Source organism: Cydia fagiglandana, chromosome 19 (assembly GCF_963556715.1).
Source record: "Cydia fagiglandana chromosome 19, ilCydFagi1.1, whole genome shotgun sequence".
Taxonomy (NCBI): Eukaryota; Metazoa; Arthropoda; class Insecta; order Lepidoptera; family Tortricidae; genus Cydia; species Cydia fagiglandana.
Window position 1 is genome coordinate 10100525 of NC_085950.1, and position 22589 is coordinate 10123113.

The following is a 22589-nucleotide window of genomic DNA, read 5'->3' on the forward strand; positions in this document are numbered from 1 at the left end:
AGAAAATATACTAATTTGTTTTAGAGGCCGCTGGTTCGATTCCGGCCTGGGGCACTGGAGGCCTTGGTCACTTTTTAGGGTTCCGTACCCAAAGGGTAAAACGGGACCCTATTACTAAGACTTCGCTGTCCGTCCGTCCGTCCGTCCATCCGTCTGTCACCAGGCTGTATCTCACGAACCGTGATAGCTAGACAGTTGAAATTTTCACAGATGATGTATTTATGTTGCCGCTATAACAACAAATACTAAAACAGAATAAAATAAAAATTTAAATGGGGCTCCCATACAACAAACGTGATTTTTGACCAAAGTTAAGCAACGTCGGGAGGGGTCAGTACTTGGATGGGTGACCGTTTTCTTTTTTGCTTTTTTTTTGTTTTTTTGCATTATGGTACGGAACCCTTCGTGCGCGAGTCCGACTCGCACTTGCCCGGTTTTTCTTAGTATATAATAGTTATTTCAGGTCATCATCACTTGTTCCACGGAGTAATCATAGGAACTATGTTCCGAAAAATCTTTCCCCGATTTTCGTTTGCAGAATTATTGTTTGCCCGAATGCATTTTGAATGCACTAATAGCTGTAGTCACGGAAGGTTGACAGAAGAATGATATTAAATATGTGTACAGTTTTTTGATAACTAGTAACACTTATTGTAACTCTGTAGGTAATGTAGAGGCCCAACGGAGCCGTCATGGCTTATTGATAAAGGTTTCTTTTAAATATGTAAATTAAAGAAATATGTGTACAAAACGCGAGAATAAAGTGTTAAATTCAAAAATTACACAATATATTTATTTCTATAAATTAGCATTCCAAGAGAGGCAGTACAGTGATCCTCACACTATTAAGCTTAGCCTGACAACGTGGGGATCTATTAATTTAACAGAAAATATTATTAAATAAAACACTATATGAAAATTCGTCGGAAGTAAAATAGCCCTTTAGGTTATTTCCTCGTGTCGTAATTCCAAGTGAGATTGCCAAAAGGTCCATATTCCTTATCGGACGGTATTGACATAGCTTGTGTAACGTTATCACTGCACTTGTTAGGGCAAACACTCTTTGTCCTTCCTGCATTACATGCAATATATCAACGTTTATCTATATCTATACTGTGCTAGTACCTATAACATAACAGGTAAGGAAGTTGCTAAGAAAATTACACAATTTATTGTTGTGATATGATGGCTGGTAGCGTATTTAATTTATATTAAGTTTACTATTGCAACCCTTACCAAGGCATTTTGCTTACTGCTGCTACAGTAAAGTGATTCTAGTTTAGTACACATTGGCAATTTTTGAAGTTAACTACCCAAATGCATCTTATTTTCAATTCATCAGCCCAACCCGAAAAGTTCACTTGATATCACGCCTTGATCTATTATACAACGAACATTGAGAGGTAAATAAAATATTTGAATCTTTCGCGATTTGAACACATATCACATTTATAGACGGGTCTATCGCGAATTTATTTTATCCTTTATTTATCGACGTTTCGACACAGGCCGCGTAGCCAAGATGCCTATCGCTTACGCTCCGTAGCGATCGAAACGCAACTGTCACTGTCACACTAATATGGAAGAGTGATAGAGATACATAATGCTTTTCGTCGTCGAAGCGATAGCGATTGTAACCTTGGCTAGGCCGGCATGTTTCCCTGCCTCACTGGTCGTGGTCGCGGCTAACGTCGGTATCTAAATAAAGGTAATAAAATAAATTCGCGATAGACCCGTCTATAAATGTGAGTTAATAGGTAAATAAAAGTTTGTAAATACTATAATCCCATTGAAACCCTGTTTGTCACCTCTTTGGTATTCTAAAAGTCTACTTTGTAAGGACGTGACGCGTATGGCAGCTACCTTAATAACCTGCAGATTTCGGTATTATAGTTGTATTTAAATTGAAAGCTAATTTATCAAACGTCATGCCAAATATCCGCTTAGCTTTATCAGAAGTGTTAGAAAATAGTGTACCCGACGTCCCGATACTTTTCTGGAATGCCATAAATGATTGAAAGTGTCTAATGGGGCAGTGTCAATCACTGGGGGCCCGATTCGGATTTTGAAATAGACATCTATTAGACATCTTTTAGACATCACCAAGATACGATAACGATATGTTTAAGATCTAACTTGTCAAATTTGACATTTGCGCGATTCTGGAGATACTCTTGAACGATTTCCACAGGATATGACTTAGAGATCTAATCACATCTAATAGATATCTTACTCTATCTCGTAACATTGGTTGCCCGAATTGCGCTGCAAAAGAGAACTAGTTGATATCTAAACTATAACGTATCTAGAATGGATCTAGTACGTGTCGTCTCTTGTGAATATCTTGAAGTTCGAATACGGCAGTGGGGCGTTTACCTTACCGTGTAAATTCCCTTCACTGTCACTGTCTAGATCTAAATCTGTCCGTGTAATGGCATAATGATGCCGTTTAGACGCAATTAAAAAAGAATTACTTTCTCTTCGCCAGTGTGGTTGACATTTTATGCAAGATATGAAAATATCTACATGTATAGGTTGCAATATAATTCACTATATTGTTGGTACAGTCGCCATCAGATATATCGGAGAGGCTGAAGTACTCAAAATATCTGACGTGAATATGGCATAGTTATAACTTATAGTTAAGAAGTAAATATTTAAGTTATACTGGGTCAAGCAGATCTTGTCAGTAGAAAAAGGCGGCAAATTTAAAAGATGTAGCCGGGAAGGGTTATCGTCCCATATAAAATTTGAATATAACGCCTTTTTCTACTGACAAGATTTGCTTGACCAACTACAGATACTTGATCGAAATACTTTGCTAATATATTGCGTACTATGCGATGTTCGAAACTTCACTTTAAACCAAAAGGAAGATGATAAAACGAACGGAAGGCACCTACGTGTCCTGCATTTAAAAAATAAAACCACCTTTTTTAAAATAGGTACATACTTCAGTGTCTGGTGCTATGTTAAGGACTGTATCGTTTATTATAAATACAACTTTACTTAGCCGTTTTTTCTGGTATTATATTTTTATTAAAAAATTACACATATAGTTTAATTAGTGCTTTAATAATAAGTAACATTTCGTCCTGGGAGATCACGTAAAGCATATGGTTTGGACAATATTTACCCAATCCTCCCGAGTAACTACAACGATTTTGGACAAATACTACAAGAAAATTTACGGTTTGCGAACAAGACGAGATATTACACAAAAAAAATCGTACTATGTAAACAGCAATTACATATGATTCGTAAAGCGAAACATCTGGGCATAGTCTAATCATTTCTTTTAGTTGGAAAAAAAGTTTTGGATCTGTGCTTGGTGGCCTTTTAGAGAATATGGCATGTTACTTACGACAACCCCGACTTTGGTATACAATATAACCATCATGGAGCGTTTCTATCGACCTGTTCTAGCCATGGTTCAACGCCATGAATGTCCGTTAGGCTTTGGATTTCGGTAGATTCTTTTAGCTGTTTCCCTCATTTCGCTGGCGTCAGAAATTGACGGGCATCCAAAATGTTGCATAAAAAGTCGTTTTCATGTAAAGATAAAAAATCATCACATTTATTCTGTGGATGTTCAATTGAGCAATCATGAAAAGGACACTTAGATGGCATATTTTGGCAGCATATTAACCTTTTGTTTCTTTAAATCGTACCAAGGAATCGGTGAAATAGTCTCAAATTAAGCTCGATAGGCTTGTCCAAATTACAATTGCTAGACGGTATTAAAATCATCATAAAGTCCCTAAAATAAAATAAATGTAAAACCTTCTTATATCAGATATGGCTTAAAAATACCCCCAGAGTATACCTTAAGAACATAGTAATACAAAATAATACACACGTCAACAGTTAGACCAGGTTTTATTTGTATTTATAATAAACGATACAGTCCTTAAAATAGAGCCACTAAGTAAGTTTCCTACAAAAACTTAATTACTTATTTTTATGATGTCTAAAATACTCGTATTTACGAGTATTAAATGTTAAAGATACGATAATTACCCACAATTATTTCGCAACGGCGGCGGATGTCAGTGTTGCCACGACAAAATAAAATGTTGCCAAGTTAAAAATAACTTTACTACTAATATCGGCGACTCGTGCTGACCGCTCCCGACCATAACTCCACTTTGCGACAAAACAAAAAACAAATTTGCAAACGTATAAAGAAATTGAAAGGTACCGGCGAGCGCGATGCTATCGCAAAATTATTTCCAATTTCACCGTTTTGCGTCTCCGTTCGGAAACGTAACGTTCTTTTTTTTGAATTTGTGTTTATTTTTTATTTTTCTGCGGACCATCGCGGGTCCCCTCCCATAAATTATAGTTCGGTAGCTCTCTTAAAGGGGTTTCTGTGATTTTTTATTTTTGTTTAGCCCTTTGAAGAATTTATGTCCCGTCTTACTTAGTAACGGCGGTCAGTGGGCCTGTCGGGTGCCCGACTCGCAGAAATGTTTCGCTCGCTGGCTGGATTGTCTACACTCACTACAGGGTATTATTTGCGGCTCCGGGTAGCATGACAAACTTATCTGATCGCGCTAGCGCGTCTTTTTGCTAATCTGTGCTGGCCACTGAAATCGTTTGGAATACATTAAGAAAATACGCATGTGCGTAGGAGGCATGATTACTACTTACATGAAAATGGCAACATGGATTCATGCTCTGTGTTATTCTAAGGTTTTCCTGCTGTTTGAGAAATACAACATTTGAAAACTTAATTTCTGTATTGAGCAGGGACGACAGAAAGCCATATTGCTGAAGTGGCAAAAAGTTCTCATTTTTCTTTTAATTTAAGAAAATATATTTATAGTCCGGCAAACCAATTTGTCGTAGGAAATTACGTACTTAAATTTAAAATGATAATATATATGTAGTTATTATACTAATTCTTTGTGGCAACTGCGCCAAGTGGACGGAAACAGGCACTGGACGGTGAACTGACGCAATGACCCTAGGAGTTTGACCCTTCACGACATCAGTTTTCATAGATTGCGCCTTTTCAGCTTTTTCTACTGAGAAAGTTGGCTTGCCAGACTATAAAACGTTTCAAGGCAAATTTAAAAAGGTTTTAGTCAAGTTCATGTCATTAAATAACCTCATATTGTGAAGTTTTCGATCTTTTCTAGACAACAAAATTTGTTTTACACCTGAGACTTCGTATCACGATCAAAACTATGATCAAAACATTTCTAAAAATCTCTTTGGCAGACAAAACGGATTCCGAATACTGGCAATTGGAATAGTTTTCAGTTTTTTTAATCTTTTTAAGTTTGGAAGGCATCCTAACGGTATTCACCAGGAGACATAACTCTGGGACGGTCCGCGAACAAACTTTTTATATTATTTTGCTGTTGACCTCAACTCTCGGCTGCGTTCGATTTTTGAAATCTATCTTTTTAATCGTCGTCGACTTGGCTCAGTTTTAAAACATAAAATATGAGTGCTGAAATATTGCTAACTGACGCTCAATGATAATTTGATCCATATGACGCATATGAGTGCATTGTAACTGGCAATCTTTTTAAGATAATTCTGACTTACAATAATTAATTTAACAATCCCAGTTAATTCTAAATAGCACGTAGGTACATTTTTAGGGTTCCGTACCCAAAGGGTAAAACGGGACCCTATTACTAAGACTCTGCTGTCCGTCCGTCCGTCCGTCCTTCTGTCACCAGGCTAGCTAGCCAAGTTGAAATTTTCACAGATGATGTAATTCTGTTGCCGCTATAACAACAAATACTAAAAACAGAATAAAATAAAGATTTAAGTGGGGCTCCCATACAACAAACGTGATTTTTGACCGAAGTTAAGCAACGTCGGGCGGGGTCAGTACTTGGATGGGTGACCGTTTTTTTTGCCTTTTTTTGCATTATGGTACGGAACCCCTCGTGCGCGAGTCCGACTCGCACTTGCCCGGTTTTTTAACAGTTAAAACTCATTTCCAAACATCATATTCATTATTATAAATATGTAGGTATGTATAATTTTTTTTAATTTAAATTTATATTTGTATATCTATATGTACATACCTACTCAATTTAAAAAAAACCCACCACATGTCAAAAATGCATACCTACTTGCATACCTGTATGTAAAATATTATTGATACATATTCAAATCTCGTTATGGATTGATTAATAATAGATCGGTACATGAAGCTATAATATAAGCATAATTAGAAGTGTATTTCTTTCCTAGTTAAAATCGAGAGTTAGTAGATGTTATGTGCCTCGCTGCATTTCGCAAAAAAATGGTCATAACTTCCGCAAACCATGTAAGATGCCAAACTGGATATCAAATGATGAATCACAAGGCAAACTGACAATGGAAACGCAAGAAACAAGCCGGTAAGCGAGATTGCCTTATTAATTAGGTATGTTAAACAGCGCTTATAACGACTTTTACAGCCTCAAGGGGACGCCAAAAAAGTACACTGGCTGGTCTAATTGCGCTCAACGCCGGCCGAAATTAAAAAGAAAAGTCCCACAGCAAGAATCCCGCCTATTTTTAAAAATGGAACCCGCCGATGATTCGTCTAATTAATAAACCAATCACGTACGGTCGCGACGCGGCGCGGCGCGGCGGGCGCGGGTGCCGGGGGATGAACGGTCGGAAATTCGAATATTTTTTCTGCACTTAAAGCATTACGATGATACTTGTAATTGGCTTGACGACCAACGTAGCCCGAAATTAATTTTGATTATGACTTTTAAAGCATAAACGAGCTTTCATAAAACAGCTAATCATCGACACACCCATATCTGATCTTTAAAAAGTATAAATTGACACTTCGAATCAGTAAACCATTTATCTTATCGAATCAATCTGTTTAAAATTAAAACTCCGATAAAAATCACAGTATGTTATGAGAGCGGCAGATTATTATGACACGGCATAATGTTTCCTTTCTGATTGAATGGACATGAATGAAGCTATTATTAACAGCACGCCCAATATTGACACCGAAAAATTACAGAAAAAAAATGCCCGAAGCCTGTGTGCCGGGAAAAAATAATCATTTATCAAATAAATGCATTCCCTGTTATGTCCTTGCGCTGCGTGATTGCAAAAACTAGTTGAATAATAAACGCCGAGTCTGGCAACACTGGGAGCCGAAGACGCCCGAAGAGCGGCGAAAGCGGGCGAAGATTAGCGAGCGTGAGTTTTTGTTTGCATCAATTGATGCGCTCGCGCTGCGCATTCGCACAATGAATAATTCAAAAATTGACATGAAATGGCGTATGGTTCTTTTTTTAAATGAAAGGTGCCCGATTGAGGACTGTAACCGTCTGACGAATTCATCGGGCAACGGCTTTTTGCGGCCCGTAATTACTGTATTACTTTATAGATTATGAAATTGATGTGGGAGCGTGATAGACTCCCGAAAGCGGCTGTCATCTGAGATTGCTGATTCAGCCACTTCAAATCGCTAACAAATTCGCAGAGGAAAAAGTTCAAATGAAGAACACTTAAACTTCCAAGCGTGGTATCAAAAAAACTTACCTGAGAGCCTGCTCCGAAATCATTTTTGTGTTTGACATGAGTAGCGCCCGCAGACTCAAATAAGGCACGCATTGGTAAAAGTGTTCAGATCAAATAACACATTAAACAGTTTCAAATGTATAAAGTAACTCCAATTCTTGCAAATTACGCATTTAATTATGTTTATATTCTTTATTGTAGGTGAATGAACACTCATCATGTCATAACTAAGAAGTGAGAATCATACGTTTACCCTAAAGTTGCACAATGAACGCAATCTTATACGTAACCAGCATCTTTGTCTGATAAGTTGAAGCTAACTCAAACTAATAGGAGCAATAACCTATTTGTTCAAACATTCTATCCCGATAATGTCCGATAGCAATTTATTTTTTATAAGTAATAAAAACCAAGCAAATCAACAAAACATTTCTACACCTTAGTCTTTCAGTTGTTATTGCTAATATGTAATAGTAGATTACTCAGTATATTAGTTACTTCTAATGAGTTTTTTTATTCGTAAGTTTATACTTATTTCATCAATCACAAGATGGTAACCACAAGTTTAAAATTGTGATATGGTACCTATACATATTTAATGTCACTAAGCTGCCACATAGATATGTTCGTATAGGTGCGTTTAAAACATCAAGGATGATTACAAGAACCTCGAAGCTAAGCATTTATATAGCCAGCTATAAACATGAATTTATTGGCTAACCGCAAATAAAATCTCGTCTCTTATGACTGAAAACATAACATCCAATGCCATATTAATATTACCAACGTCATCTTTGATCTTACATTTAAAACAACGTAATTAAATTTTAACAAATTTGAAAATGGAATGGGCGTCCGCGCGAAACCGAAGCGCGGGAAACGCCACAGACTCATCAACATAGGACGGCAATGTTGCCATGACAAAAAAATAATTAAATGCGAGTAATGCTGTTAATGATGTACCCAAGCCTGTGACCATTTCCAAGTATAAGTAATCTTGTCATCTGAATTCTGCATTCGATTGCCCAAAAGGTCCTCGTATGTTTTTTTGAATAAATGGCTTCATCCCTCACTAGCAAGTAGCCAGTGACTTAACTTACGATCACATGATGCCTTTTTTGTAAAGCGACACTGGCTGATTATATCATTAAGAATACAGTTACGATAATGAAAAAATATAATTAAAAAGTTATTCCTGATGAGGAAACGTGATCGGAATGAAGTTGGAACGAAAATGAAGATTCCGTGCGATTTCTGGGGAACCATGGTACTTTTATTGTTTGTCCGGATTGTTTACTCGATTGAACGTAACACAAAAATGCACCATAACGATTAAATTTATTACGAAGACAAGTCAAAGCTGTAGGAGGATAAGTTTACATATTTTTGCCACAAGTATATTATGTTTATTCAATGTCGGTAGTCAAAAGTATCTCATTAAGTACATACTTCCTTAACACATAATACATCACGCTCACGGTTTATTGGTACCTATTATGATAGTTATAAAGTCATTAACAAGGAGAATTTGAATTTATGATAGTCTGGAAAAATATTTAGTGTTGCTAATACCTCCTCATTTTTTGAAGTCGGTTAAAAAAGGCAGCAACTTTAAAAATCTATGGATTGTCCACCTTTTTATTTAAGCAATCTGCTTTTTTTTCATGAAAATTTCCACCCAGTGTATATATAATCTTAATCCTTGTATTGACCAAATATGGTTCATGCCCTATAAAATCGTAGTTTAAATATAGCTCGTGTAAAATTATGCCAAGACTGAAAGAAAATTACCGCCGTTATTAATTCATAGAAGCGATTATCCTCTAGATAAATACTACCTTGATATACGTTAATCGCATCATTGTTGACGGTTGAAAATAGTTTTACTAACTTCGGAAAGTCAAGTCACAAGAATATCTCTAAATAAAATACGATGTGTACCCGACGAGCTACGTCATCACGATATTCAGGCCAATTTAAACGTGCACCTAACATCAAACCTATATTTGAAAACAAAAGAATATAGCCACAACCGAATACATAACCTCCTCCTTCTATGAAATTGAAGTCGGTTAAAAATATATTGGAATCATATTAGTTAGCTGTCATTCGGTCGTTCATTTCGCTCTGTCTTGTCCAGTACATGTGTTAGTGCAAGCGAGACGCCCGCGCCAATGACAAGTAAGAGCCGCCATACACGGACTGCTCGAGCAGTAACCCAGTGATCAACATGTTACACGGACTGCTTTTGCAGCTTGGCCGCATGGTGAAATTTCACCGCGCAGCCAACCGCCCGAAGCAGTTGCAACTGCTTGAGCGGTTCGTGTATTGCGAATGACGATTTTGTATTGAAACTGCAGATCACCCAACGGCGACCGCTTGAAACTGTTGGCACTGACTGCTCAAAGCAGTCCGTGTATGGCGGCCCTAAGTGATATTTCAATATGATTCAAATATCGGTTCGATGATGTGATCAGCACGCTCGAATTGGCCTTATTAAAAAAATACGGAGAGAAGAACTTACTTGTATGATGAAAATGACATGTTGCTGTCCAAAGGCTGATCGTCTACCGTACCAGTCGTCGTCAGCATTAGTGTGTTCATTCGTGGTATAGCCTGACGTATCGATGGAGCACTACACTAGTTCGACGGTCGATAACTGCGTCACGGAGACGCGTTGCATCGCGTATGTCACGTCACTAGCGGCCGTCCCATGTCTGAAAAAAAAAGGGTAGATTTATTTCTCTCTGGTTTTGAGAAATGTCTCGTATTTGGTGGAAAGTTTTTCAAGGGCTTGTTTAAGCCGTATATACTTCTGTATAGAAAAACAAGAAATTAGAAAACATATAATGCTATATGTACTTAATATTTATATGTACTTACTGCTATTGCGGTAAGACGGGAAATAATAATGTCCTCTTTGATAGTGGCCAGAGTTTGCGATCCGGATCCGAAATGTATGAAATTATCCGGATCAGGATTCGGATCCGCGGATCTTCTCATGCATTTCGGATCCGTCGTGCAAACCCTAAAAGTGGCTTTAAACATGAACTATGTGAGATTCGAATGGATCCATTTCCATTACAAAATTGTTACATAAATCTCTGACAAATTGTTATGATAAATTAAAGAATAACATTCCCTGAGAGCAATTATATAAGTAGAAGTACAATCTCGTTAAGAGTTGGGTCGTGAGAAACCGTTTGTTGAATTCCGTTTGTTGCAACCCTAGATGAAATGTCGGATGATTTACGATTAATACGAGTAACTAGAGCAGCCGAATTTTATTTGCTTCCTTATTGCCTAGAGTCAGACTAGGCTAATGTTGAGTTTGCATTGCATTTGCAATAACAAAGTCTGAAAAAATCATCATTAATGTCAAATTTCTATCAAACATTGACGTATTTATAATAAACACATCCTGTTCTGTTCACGTTGGTGTAAAATAAAATATTTAGCTTTTATGTAGGATAGTAGGATTTAAAACGTTATAATAAGACAATTACTAAGTTCTGTTCCAAATTACAGTGGTGTGGTTAAAATTAGAGTTACGATGGCTTATTCTATGAATGGTGAAGCATAATGTCACGATTGTGAAGCATACGACGGACGGTAGACTTGGTTATTTTTGAAACCTATATTTTTTTTCCGTGTAGTAACAGAAACTTTAGAAAACCTGTACCTGACGTAAATGAAACATCTTCTTCAGCAGTACTATTATAGGCAATGTTAATGAGTTGGAGAAAGGACCCGTACTTACCACAGGAGTTCGTATTAATATATAATATTATATATATATATATATATATATAAATTTAGCCTATATACGTCCCACTGCTGGGCACAGGCCTCCTCTCAAGCACGAGAGGGTTTGGGCTATAGTCCCCACGCTAGCCCAATGCGGATTGGAGCCTTCACGTATTAATATAATAAAATAAGTAAATATGAAAAAAAAAATCTAAAAATTTCCATTGATTCGGGTAATTATTAACCATGTTTGAAGTTACAATAGCACATTCTTTACTTTTATGCACGCTCCAAGTGTGTTATTCTGGATTTATAAGCTGTATAAACATAATAATCTACGCGTTTATTTGTTTAAAATGTCTTTTAGACTCGAAATACATCGCGTGTTCGTAAGTCATGGCCAAGCGCTTATTACACCAGCAATCCATAACTAGTTCCATGAAAGTCGCAGTTTTTCCTTCAATCGTGTCAACTAAGAAAAAATACATCTAACATCGCACGGACCAGTATCAGATTTGAGATACCGGCCCGTGTAACCGGCCGAGCGGCCATATTGAATCTGATTGACAGCTGTCAATGTCGGCGGCCCTGCGACGCGTCGCCGCGCCTGCGCGCAGCGCTACAAAGCGCGCGTATAGAAAAAATGCTTTTTGTCGATGGTCTAAACTTTTTCTAAGTTTTTTACGGCGTTGTGACGTGACAGTTTGCGCTGGTGGAAATGAGATTTATTTTTTAATGTTGTTTCTTTAACCTAGACGTTTGTTAAGTTAAGCGAAGTTGTTTCGCTTTGTTAAGTAAAACTATAAGTTCTCAATTTATAAAATAAGGATGTTGAAATTTTGTTGTAAACAGTACACAAGATAACTACGCAACAACAGGTTATTTAGTTAAGCCAATTTATTTTCCTAACAAAATTTAATACAGGAATTAAACTGTTTTTTTTTCTCTAAAAGGAAATCCCCTTTAACAACCTCATTTATTTAATTTTACCTACGTAATAGCCATACACTTAGACTTAATTTCACACATGATATAATTCAGAGCTGCGATTTATTGGCAAGGAAATAAATAATTAATAATAGAGGAAAACCACTCGATAAATTACCGTTTTATTACTTTTAATAAATAATATTTTATTGCTGGAGTGACATCACTCTCGCACGTGCTGTGGGGAGTTTCTGTCTTCGTCACGCCAAAACCCAAAAAAGTACCTACACTCCGTTTCATTTGCATAATTTCCCCTATCGTCCTCTTAATTATATTATACCTAATTATATTTTCAAGTATCTTTTAGTTGGTCTTAATTTAAAAAAAATATTATTATTGATTTATTTACTAGCCCGTTATGGTGTCCCACTGCTGGGCAAAGGCCTCTCCCCTTGATTTCCACTAAAAAAATAATTGAAGAAATATGTTTTGACCGTATTTTTATAACTTATTCATCTACATTTATATACGCATGGAAAACAAGACCATAATATAATATAATAAATAATTTGTTAAAGAAACTCCTAAAGGCGTCCGAAAGCTGTAAAGGTGTAGGCCAATATGTTAATCTTTGGGGAGCCATTATTGTCATTGTCATGTCAATATCAGGATGGCCAGAATACCTGGTTCTAGGAATGTTTTACTGCGGTTTTATCCCCTCAATCGGCGCTTGATAAGCACTCAACATTAAAAAATAGACATTACCTACATGTATTTTATATATACGTATTTAATTTAAAAAAAGCGATTCTTCATCCTCGATCATATCGGCACTTATCATCAGGAGAGGTTGTGGTCAAATAATTACATTTATCCAATTAAAAAAAGTAAAAAAAAAGTTTTGAAGTAAATTAAGCCCAAGAGTTGAGGACAAACGATTGAACATACTGAAAAGACAAAAAAATCTACTTATGACAAGGCAGTATGGCTTAGAGCTTTAGCCTGTCCAGATGGACGAAAAAAAAAAAGAAGAGGACAAACGAAGAACATCGAAAAGTAGAACTAAGATCGTAATTCGTAATACTATGGATAGGCTTCAGTTACACCCCATTGTCTCGTGGATGAATCAATACTGTCTCAACTGGTGTCAATGACCTCATGTAATATAATTCATGAAGTCTATTGAATTCCTTAAATTTGCAATTTGCCGAGTTAGGTACAGTTTGGTCTATTCATTATTAAAATGACTACCTAAACCATTTTTTTGAATATTTATTACGTACATAATTTTATAATTAGGCCTAAATAACTTTCTAAAATTAAGTAAAATGACGTTTAAAACACATAAGTACATAGGTATATATTTTAAATTTAATGTATTAAATATAATACATAATTTGTACTATATTCGATGTCAATCAAAAATACCTAAGCATAAAGCCCTTGAAATATTTTTACTAACAATTAAAAAATAAACAAAACCAAGCAAGTAATTTTAATAACAAAACTGTGAGACACAGACGTACCTACATATTAAATATATTATTAGATATATTGAGTGACCCGTTCTTAATATATTGAATAAGCAAGTACTTAATTAAAAAAAAGTAATCAAGCAAATCAATTTTAGCATGGTTGTAACAGAGCCACGCCCCCATGTCTCCTAAATAAATCCTTAGACTGCAAAAAGCTAACTTTTTAGATTTTCAAAGTCAATGACGCCTTGGCAAAAAAATTGGTACCTACCTACTCAAAAAAATGAATTTTGCATAAACGTAAACATATCAATTACTTTGCTGTTTTTTGTGTTTAACTGTCAAATGTAGCCTGAAAACTGAGGGGTGTCTCTGAAGGCGTTTAAAAACTAATAAGATTTTAATTTAATAGATGTATAGGTCGCTTTTCGGTGAAGGAAAACATCGTGAGGAAACCGGACTAATCCCAATAAGGCCTATTTTCCCCTCTGGGTTGGAAGGTCAGATGGCAGTCGCTTTCGTAAAAACTAGTGCCTACGTCAAATCATGGGATTAGTTGTCAAGCGGACCCCAGGCTCCCATGAGCCGTGGCAAAATGCCGGGATAACGCCAGGAAGAAGAAGAGATGTATAGGTAGATAACGGCATTAATTAGCTTAAACTAAATAGATAGCACTACTCTATTACTTACGCAAAAAAGAGAACTAAGTTTATAATTATATATTTTGATCATCATTTTAATAATTGAAATTTTAAGCTAAGAAATTACCAAATTTCGATCTTACCTGAGAATATTGCAATTGGAAAAAAGTAGGCCAACCTACATCTACTAGGTAAGGTACCTACCTAAAAAAGTATTAGAAATATTGTACTAATCACCTTTAACCAAAACAAAAAAAATGTTCTAGATTACTAAAATCTGGTTGAGTTATCAAATTCTTGGCTCTAAGAGTTTTACTTTTTTTAAATCAAGCTTATTTTTAACCGACGAAAAAAACGGAGGAGGTTCTCAAGTCGACGAGTATATATATATTTTTTATATGTGACCACGCATAATTATGCACTTACGAACAAATTTAAGTTCCCATTTTCCTTTAAGTATTACCCAATTTAAAAAATGTGCATAACAATCACCATAACCATAGTTCAATCCGATATCTCACAGCTGCGGCCCACTTTCGGTTTCATCACCTGGTCACTCCATCGATAAAATCTGACTTATCGACAACCCGTCACAGCACTACGCTACCACAGATAACATCTAGACAACGTGTAACTAGAATTCCTACCTTTATTACGCGGGAAAAAATTGCAGCGTTTTTGTCTATGGTATGCTATATAACGAGACTGTCTATAACGTCAGCAGATGTTCGTGAATAAGCTATTAATTAGGTGCACCTATTTTAAAGAGTAAAATTTCATGGCCTAGTTATAGAATCCACAATATGTAATTACTTACTTACATGCTTACATACAACAGGGGCCCATCTATGCTCTAAATAATGTTTCCGAGTTTTTTTTTTTATGGCCTGGTTACGAGACCTTTAAGCCAAAGTTTAATTATCGCAATATAATATAGGGTTGCCATTGCCATACAAACATACTCATTCATAGAAATAGGATTGAGGTCTTTGTTTAATGAGTAATGACTTAAGTATCATATGTATATTAAGATCTAAGTAAGATGTCGTTGCAAGATTTGTCACAAGTATTTATTTAAACGAAGGATCCGAAAATTAAGAAATAATCCAGGTGACTGTTGTAGTAATTGGCCACTACATAGTAATTGGCCACCCCTAGCAAATCAGGAAGAAACAAGCCAATTGAAACCTTATTGTTAATAGTGGCTTATTGTTATAGGTGGCTGCTACTCATATATATGTAGTTATTGTGCAAATTGGATACAGTACTTGAGCGATTTCTATTTAAAAAAAACATCCATATCGGTTTACCCGTTTCAGAGCTACGATGTCACAGACATACGCACACACATAGCAGTCAAACTTACCTATATTAACACAAACCCATTTTTGCGTCGGAGGTTAAAAACCAACAAGCAAATGTAATCAAAACAAATGTAATACTATATAGGGACCGTGCGCATTGGAGGGTCTGCCATCTTGTGGCCTGAATCGGAAACATATGTGCACATGTACATTGCCAAAGCAAGTACGGTAGATCCGTTCTCGTCGGTACGTTTCCTTGTGCATAGTAGGTTCTGCCATCTTGTCGGATACATCGGAAGCATAAACGACACATTTACGCCTCGCGCCAAAATCTGACGGCTCCTATGCTGCCCCCTATTATAGTTCATGCACTAGAGGAGTCCTGTCATTGTAAATTTACTGCCATCTATCGACACACGACTAAAACTCAAAATGAAAACGTATAAAATTATCAAAAGAATGTAAGTATATATATGGATAAATTATTTTATTATTTTTATATCATTTTGATCCATGATCATTCACTGATGTCTATGTGTTAAAATTGTTAAATATGAAACGGTGTCGTCACGCCATCTAGCCGAGTATAGGCTAAAGGTGTGTGCGGCATCTATCCGAGAATGATTTTTTCTTGATTTCCGAGGCACGTTTTTTCTTTAGACTTTATTCATCTTATACGATGTTGGTAATACATGTCATTCCATATACATGTATATGTCAAACTATTAATCACGGTGTCATGGCAGACATTCGTGTTTTGATAAGCGAATACAAGGAAATTAAAAACATCCGCGTAGGGCGGGGATGTATAATGTTAATGTATCATTTTATATAAACTGTAAGCCGCGGACGGTGAAGAAAAACTTCTGAACGGTACCGTTAGGTAGATATAGGGTCAGTTGTCCAACATTGAAACCGGCGGACACAGTGAAACTTTACGATATCTCGGAAACTAGTTGTTACAAGCTAGTGCCGCCTGTGAAGCAAGGGCAGGCTCAGGGACCCCCAGCACCTCCCTATATAATAACTTTAAAAACACCAGGAATAGGAAGGTTTGAGCTTTTGGTGTTTCATTGATCAACAAGTTACCCTACGTAAAAAACCGGACAAGTGCAAGTCGAATTCGCCCACCGAAGGATCCGTACTTTATAGTATTTTATAGCGGCAACTGAAATACATCATCTGTGAATATTTCAACTGTCTAGCTATCACAGTTCACTAGTGGAGATGATGATGATGATCATAATAGACGTGGACCCGAATTTTAAAAACACCAATTCGTAAAAAAGTCAGCATTAAAAATAATAATGTCAAGACGACAATCTCATTATTTTTAATATTAAATAGTCCTGGTAAGGGCATTTATTTGTGTGATGAGCACAGATAGTTATTCATGAGTCTTGTATGTTTTCTATGTATTTAAGTTACATGTAATATGAGTTACATATAAGTTATAACTTATATACATGATATATAAGTTACAGTTTTTTTTTTACATAAAATCATTTATTTACAAACAATATATATACAGTGGTACAACTAAACGAAGTTACAGTTAAATGTAATATGAGCTTAGGTCAATTTCGCCAAAAAAAAAATATTTTTTTGTCTAGTTTTTTCAATTTTTTGAATGTATTTGTACATAAATAATAAATATTAGTGGTAAACTTGTCGCTTAAAATTTATTTTTACATTTTTTTTTCGTAAAACCTACTTTTTGCTAAGTGTTACTTGTCACTTTATGACATCTATCAATAAGGATATTTAGACTACGTCCCATAGCAGCAACATCACCATCAATAAGGCCTTTTACACTATGTAACAATAAAAACTTTGTTTTTTTTTAAATTAATTATATCTCCGAAACTAGGCGAATTTCGAAAAAGTTTATAGGATATTTTTGTCTCTAAATATGATCAGGAATACGCTGTTAAAATTATTCGGTTTACTCATGTTACACCGTGTATACAAAAACCCTCACACACACAACACAACAGAACCCAAGTCTGAGTACCCACAACGCAAGCCTTCTTGAGCTTACCGTGAGACTTAGTCAGTTGTGTAAGAATGTCCCTATAATATTTATTTATTTATAAAATGTACATATATATGAAAAACATCTATTTTTAGCACCACTCATAACGTTTAACCGCATGTCGTATCGCATCGTGTCAATTTGACACTTTAGGTCGTGGCTAAAATGGCCGATGAGCGCTCAAAATCGCGATTAAGCGTCAAATGTCGGAGTTTCGACGCTACAATGAGACACAAGACACTTATTGTTCTCATGTCAATGACTTCATGCATGCCCTATGTACATATGTTTACAAGTAGGTGTGCCCCGTGACTTCGCTTGAGCGGAAATCCGACTTTTTAGGGTTCCGTACCCAAAGGGTAAAACGGGACCCTATTACTAAGACTTCGCTGTCCGTCCGTCCGTCTGTCACCAGGCTGTACCTCATGAACCGTGATAGCTAGACAGTTGAAATTTTTACAGATGATGTACCTATTTCTGTTGCCGCTATAACAACAAATACTAAAAACAGAATAAAATAAAGATTTAAGTGGGGCTCCCATACAGCAGACGTGATTTTTGACCAAAGTTAAGCAACGTCGGGCGTGGTCAGTACTTGGATGGGTGACCGTTTTCTATTTGCATTTTTTTTCGTTTTTTTTTATTTATGGTACGGAACCCTTCGTGCGCGAGTCCGACTCGCACTTGCCCGGTTTTTATTTCTATAAGACATTCCCTCATTGAAGGTTTTAACTGTTTTAAGCTCCTTTTAGGCGGTTAGACCATATGCCACGAAGGCGTAAGGCGCATCTGAATCCGTGCAACTAAGTACGCGGTAATGGTCTTAGGAGACCTTCCCTATCTATCGATAAACGATTCGAAATTAACAAATTATGAATATTCTGCAGTCAGCGATAAAATCGACAAGAGATGGATGGAGAATGGTCCAGGAAATTTCAGGTTTTTTTGGGTAAAAAACAATCTTTTGGCAAGATATTCCATTTTGCATATGGCGATCCTATCTGAAATCTCAATTGAAACAGTTGTCAGCAGACATCGGCGTTTTCCTGCTGTTTTGCAGTTCATGGTCGTAGCTTAAGAACCATTCAGCCACAGCGGCCATGATTCTATGAGCAATGTCCTACCCATAGCCACATAACGCTTAACCTCTTAAAGGCCCACCAAAGAACAAAAATTGTCAGTTGAAGTTAAAAGCAATGAGGGAAATGTGGTTGAATTTCTTTTGTTTTGAAATCGAACAAATCAAAAGATAATACTGTTCCAATTTAAAATGGTTTAAACTTTGAATTTCATAGAAGGAATTAGTGCTACGCGGGTAGGACTATTGGGCCTTACAAGGTTAACCTTTTGGACGCCAATGACCGATATATCCGCACCGCAGGTTCAACACCAAAGACTGATTAATAGGTCACAGACCACAGAGCAACATAGACCTACATGCATATGCATAAAGTTCAATTTCAGTTTTGACACTTCGGTGACGTGGCGTCCGCGTGACATCTTTTGTGTTTGACACAGCGTCGAAAAGGTTAAGTCTGGCAACTCTCTGAGCTATGATTTGTAGTTACATTTTGTACTTTATCACATTGAAATACGGTAAAAATAATCATAATATTTCTGCCATAAGCAGCAACGCACAAGAAACGCATTATAGCTTTTTCGCTGTACAACTTGTTCAGATATCAATCTTAATAAAATTGTCGGTGCAAAAAATCAAGGTGCATCAGATAGTAATGCAATTTACCTGAGGTTCTGAATACATTAGGCAAAAACCTAGTTTTTATTCAGTACCTATAGTTGACCAAGGTTGTACCTAATTATGTTTTGTGCTGATTTTATAACATAAATCTGTCCAAATGGCCGGTCAGCAAAATGGTTAGCTTAGCATTATAGGTAGGTGTTAAGAAGAAATGTTATAAACAAAATTCGGTGTTGCGCGTTGATGTCTTTTAACATATTACGAAAAACTGCCGTATTCGAACTTCAAGATATTCACAAGAGACGACACGTACTAGATCCATTCTAGATATGTTATAGTTTAGATATCAACTAGTTCTCTTTTGCAGCGCAAATCGGGCAACCAATGTCACTTTTACGTTAGATAGAATAAGATATCTATTCGATGTGAATTGGATCTCTAAGTAGTCTAAGTCATATCCTGTGGAAATCGTTCAAGAGTACCTATCTCCAGAATCGCGCAAATGTCAAATTTGACAGGTTAGATCTTAAACATATTATCGTTATCGTATCTTGGTGATGTCTAAAAGATATCTAATAGATATCTATTTCAAAATCCGAATCGGACCCTAGTCATTTTGAATCTCATTTCACATGAAACCTACAATTCCTACAAATCGAGGATTTTAAAATAAACTACACATTTTTTTATATACTAACCTAGGCCAGGTAAGTTGGTATAGTTAGACTAAGAAAAAGCTGCAGCGATTTAGATAGCCCACGCAGTGCAAGTGTTATAATTTCATAGAAGTTTGACGTTTAAAAAAAAACTGGCACTGCGAGGGCTGTCAAAATCGCTGCAGACTTTTCTTGGTTTAAATCTATAGTTCGTTTTTTTAGCATTAGAAATTAGGTAAACAATCTTGATGTGTCTTTTAATTGAAAAACACATTTTAAAAATAAGTTACGGCAAATATGTAACAATTATGAATCTAATACGATCATTTATATTCTTCTGCTTTCATAAGTAATAGTTTTTGAATTTTAAAAAGCGTTTTTCAATTAAAAGACATGTCAAGATCGCTTACCTTCTTGCAAGTTCTTTCTAATGCTAAAAAAAACGAACTATAGTTATTTTAACTAAAACCGCTGTTTTAGAAGATTGTGAAAGATTTAGGTAATTGTGGTTATCAAAAATTGACATTTCATAATTCAGGCGCCACAAAACATGTACCTACAACGCCATCTACTTCAGCCGTTAAACTTTTATGTGGTATTTTTTTTTGTTTCTAGGTAAGGTAAACGTACTGGTGCTCGACGCGGTCCTAGTGCATGTCATCTTGAAACCTAAGTCATTGTCTTTAGAGGTGACAGCAAGGTGTCATCTATTGGGCATTAGAATGTCGAGCACTAGTACGTTTATCTTATATAGTGTAATCAATAACTCTACGATAACTAACTCTACAAGTCCACATAATAGTTATTTTTTTAGATTTTATTAGTTACACTAACCAATATTCAATGTAAAACTATATAGGTATTGTAGGTACACAACATGAAAGTTTATTCACTCGTGGCGTCACAAAATGTACAAAGTAACGTTTATTTTTATTCATTATTCAAATATAGGTGAGGGGTCAGTACACGGACCCACCGCGCTCATCCTATATGTCAATTTCACTTTACACTTTGCAAATGTAAGTAATATTTATTTATTTTAACTTTATTGCACAGTAAAAATTATAAAAAAGGCTAACTTAATACCAGAAGGCATTCTCTACCAGTTAACCGTCGAGCCAAACAGAGAACAAGCATCATTTTCAAAGGGATTTCATTTCAGAATTTCATTTCATACCTTGTCATAGTGACAATAGTACTCGTATGAGGACTAGAGTTAAGCCACAAAAAGTCTGCAGCGATTTTGATAGCCCACGCAGTGCCAATGTTATTTATACGACATAATTTCATAGAAGTTTGACGTTTAAAATAATACTTGCACTGCGTGGGCTATCAAATCCGCTGCAGACTTTTTTTGGTCTGACTCTAGCGACTTTCATATTGACTGTCACTGTGACAAGGTAAGTACGAAACGGTATGGGTTAACAAGCGCACGGCTCATCTGATGGTAAGAAGACACCGTAGTTTATAAATGCTTCAAACTCTAAATATGTCACAAGTGAGCTGACGACATTAATTGCGAGTGACAACTAAAGGCCTGTGCACACCGGCTGCGTGTGCGTGACGTGCGCGTGCGGCGTTGTAGTATACAGATCCGTATGAGAGACGGCACACCGCTTGCGTGACGTGTGCGCGTGCCGCTCCAACATTTTAGCGCACGCGCACGTCACGCACACGCAAGCCGGTGTGGCTCGGCCTTAACAGTTAGGGGGTTAATCTTATTATTAGAGTCAGACCAAACTAAGTTGGCAGCGATTTTGATAGCACAGACTGTGCAAGTGTTATTTGAAACGACAAGCATATATGAAACTAGCAACCCGCCCCGGCTTCGCACGCGTTGCACCAAACCTCTATTGATAGGTGAAAACCTCATGAAAATCTGTTCAGTAGTTTTTGAGTTTATCGCGAACTTACATAGTGTACAAACAGACAGACGCGGCTGGGGACTTTGTTTTATAAGGTGTAGTGATTCTGACGTTTGCTTAAGGGTAACATTCCATTTCCAGCGACAGCTGCACTACTGTCAATTTTACTATGGAAATTGACAATGACAGCGACGCGTTCAGTACCGGTAGTGCAGCTGCGGTTAGAAATGGAATGTTACTATAACACTTGCATAGATCGTGCTATCAAAAACGCTGCCAACTTAGCTTCGGTCTGACTTTACATCTTTTCGACGGACTCGCTAAATCCTTTCCTTACTAAAAACTGCAAAAATAACTAACTCTATGCAGAGAATTTGAGGCCCGATAAAGGACGTAGGATAGTTTTTAGTGTTCCGTACCCAAAGGGTAAAAACGGGACCCTTTTACTAAGAATTCGCTGTCCGTCTGTCTGTCTGTCTATTCGTCTGTCTGTCACCAGGCTGTATCTCATGAACCGTGCTAGCTAGCGTTTTTTGTGTAATGGTATGGAACCCTTCGTGCGCGAGTCCGACTCGCACTTAGCAGGTTTTTATCAGTCATCATCATCATATCACGCAGATTAAGTTAGAATTGAATTGAATTGGGCAGTTTCTGCTATCTTGCTGCCAAGAGGGACAAGGAAGCAACATATCTCTGTCCCTCTCAGCAGAAAAAGTCATAAGAAAGGATATACATAA

The 22589-nt window shown here is 36.6% G+C and overlaps 1 protein-coding gene across 1 annotated transcript in view; it reads right to left on the reverse strand.

Annotated features, from left to right (window-relative positions):
* The window catches only part of LOC134673736 (transcription factor Sox-17-alpha-A), a 159261-nt gene that overhangs the window by 134713 nt on the left and 1959 nt on the right, over positions 1 to 22589 (reverse strand). Inside the window, exon 2 of the mRNA XM_063531751.1 lies at positions 10028 to 10220. Coding sequence (XP_063387821.1) covers positions 10028 to 10107 — 80 coding nt within the window. The 5' untranslated portion in view covers positions 10108 to 10220. The remainder of the gene's footprint in view (positions 1 to 10027; positions 10221 to 22589) is intronic.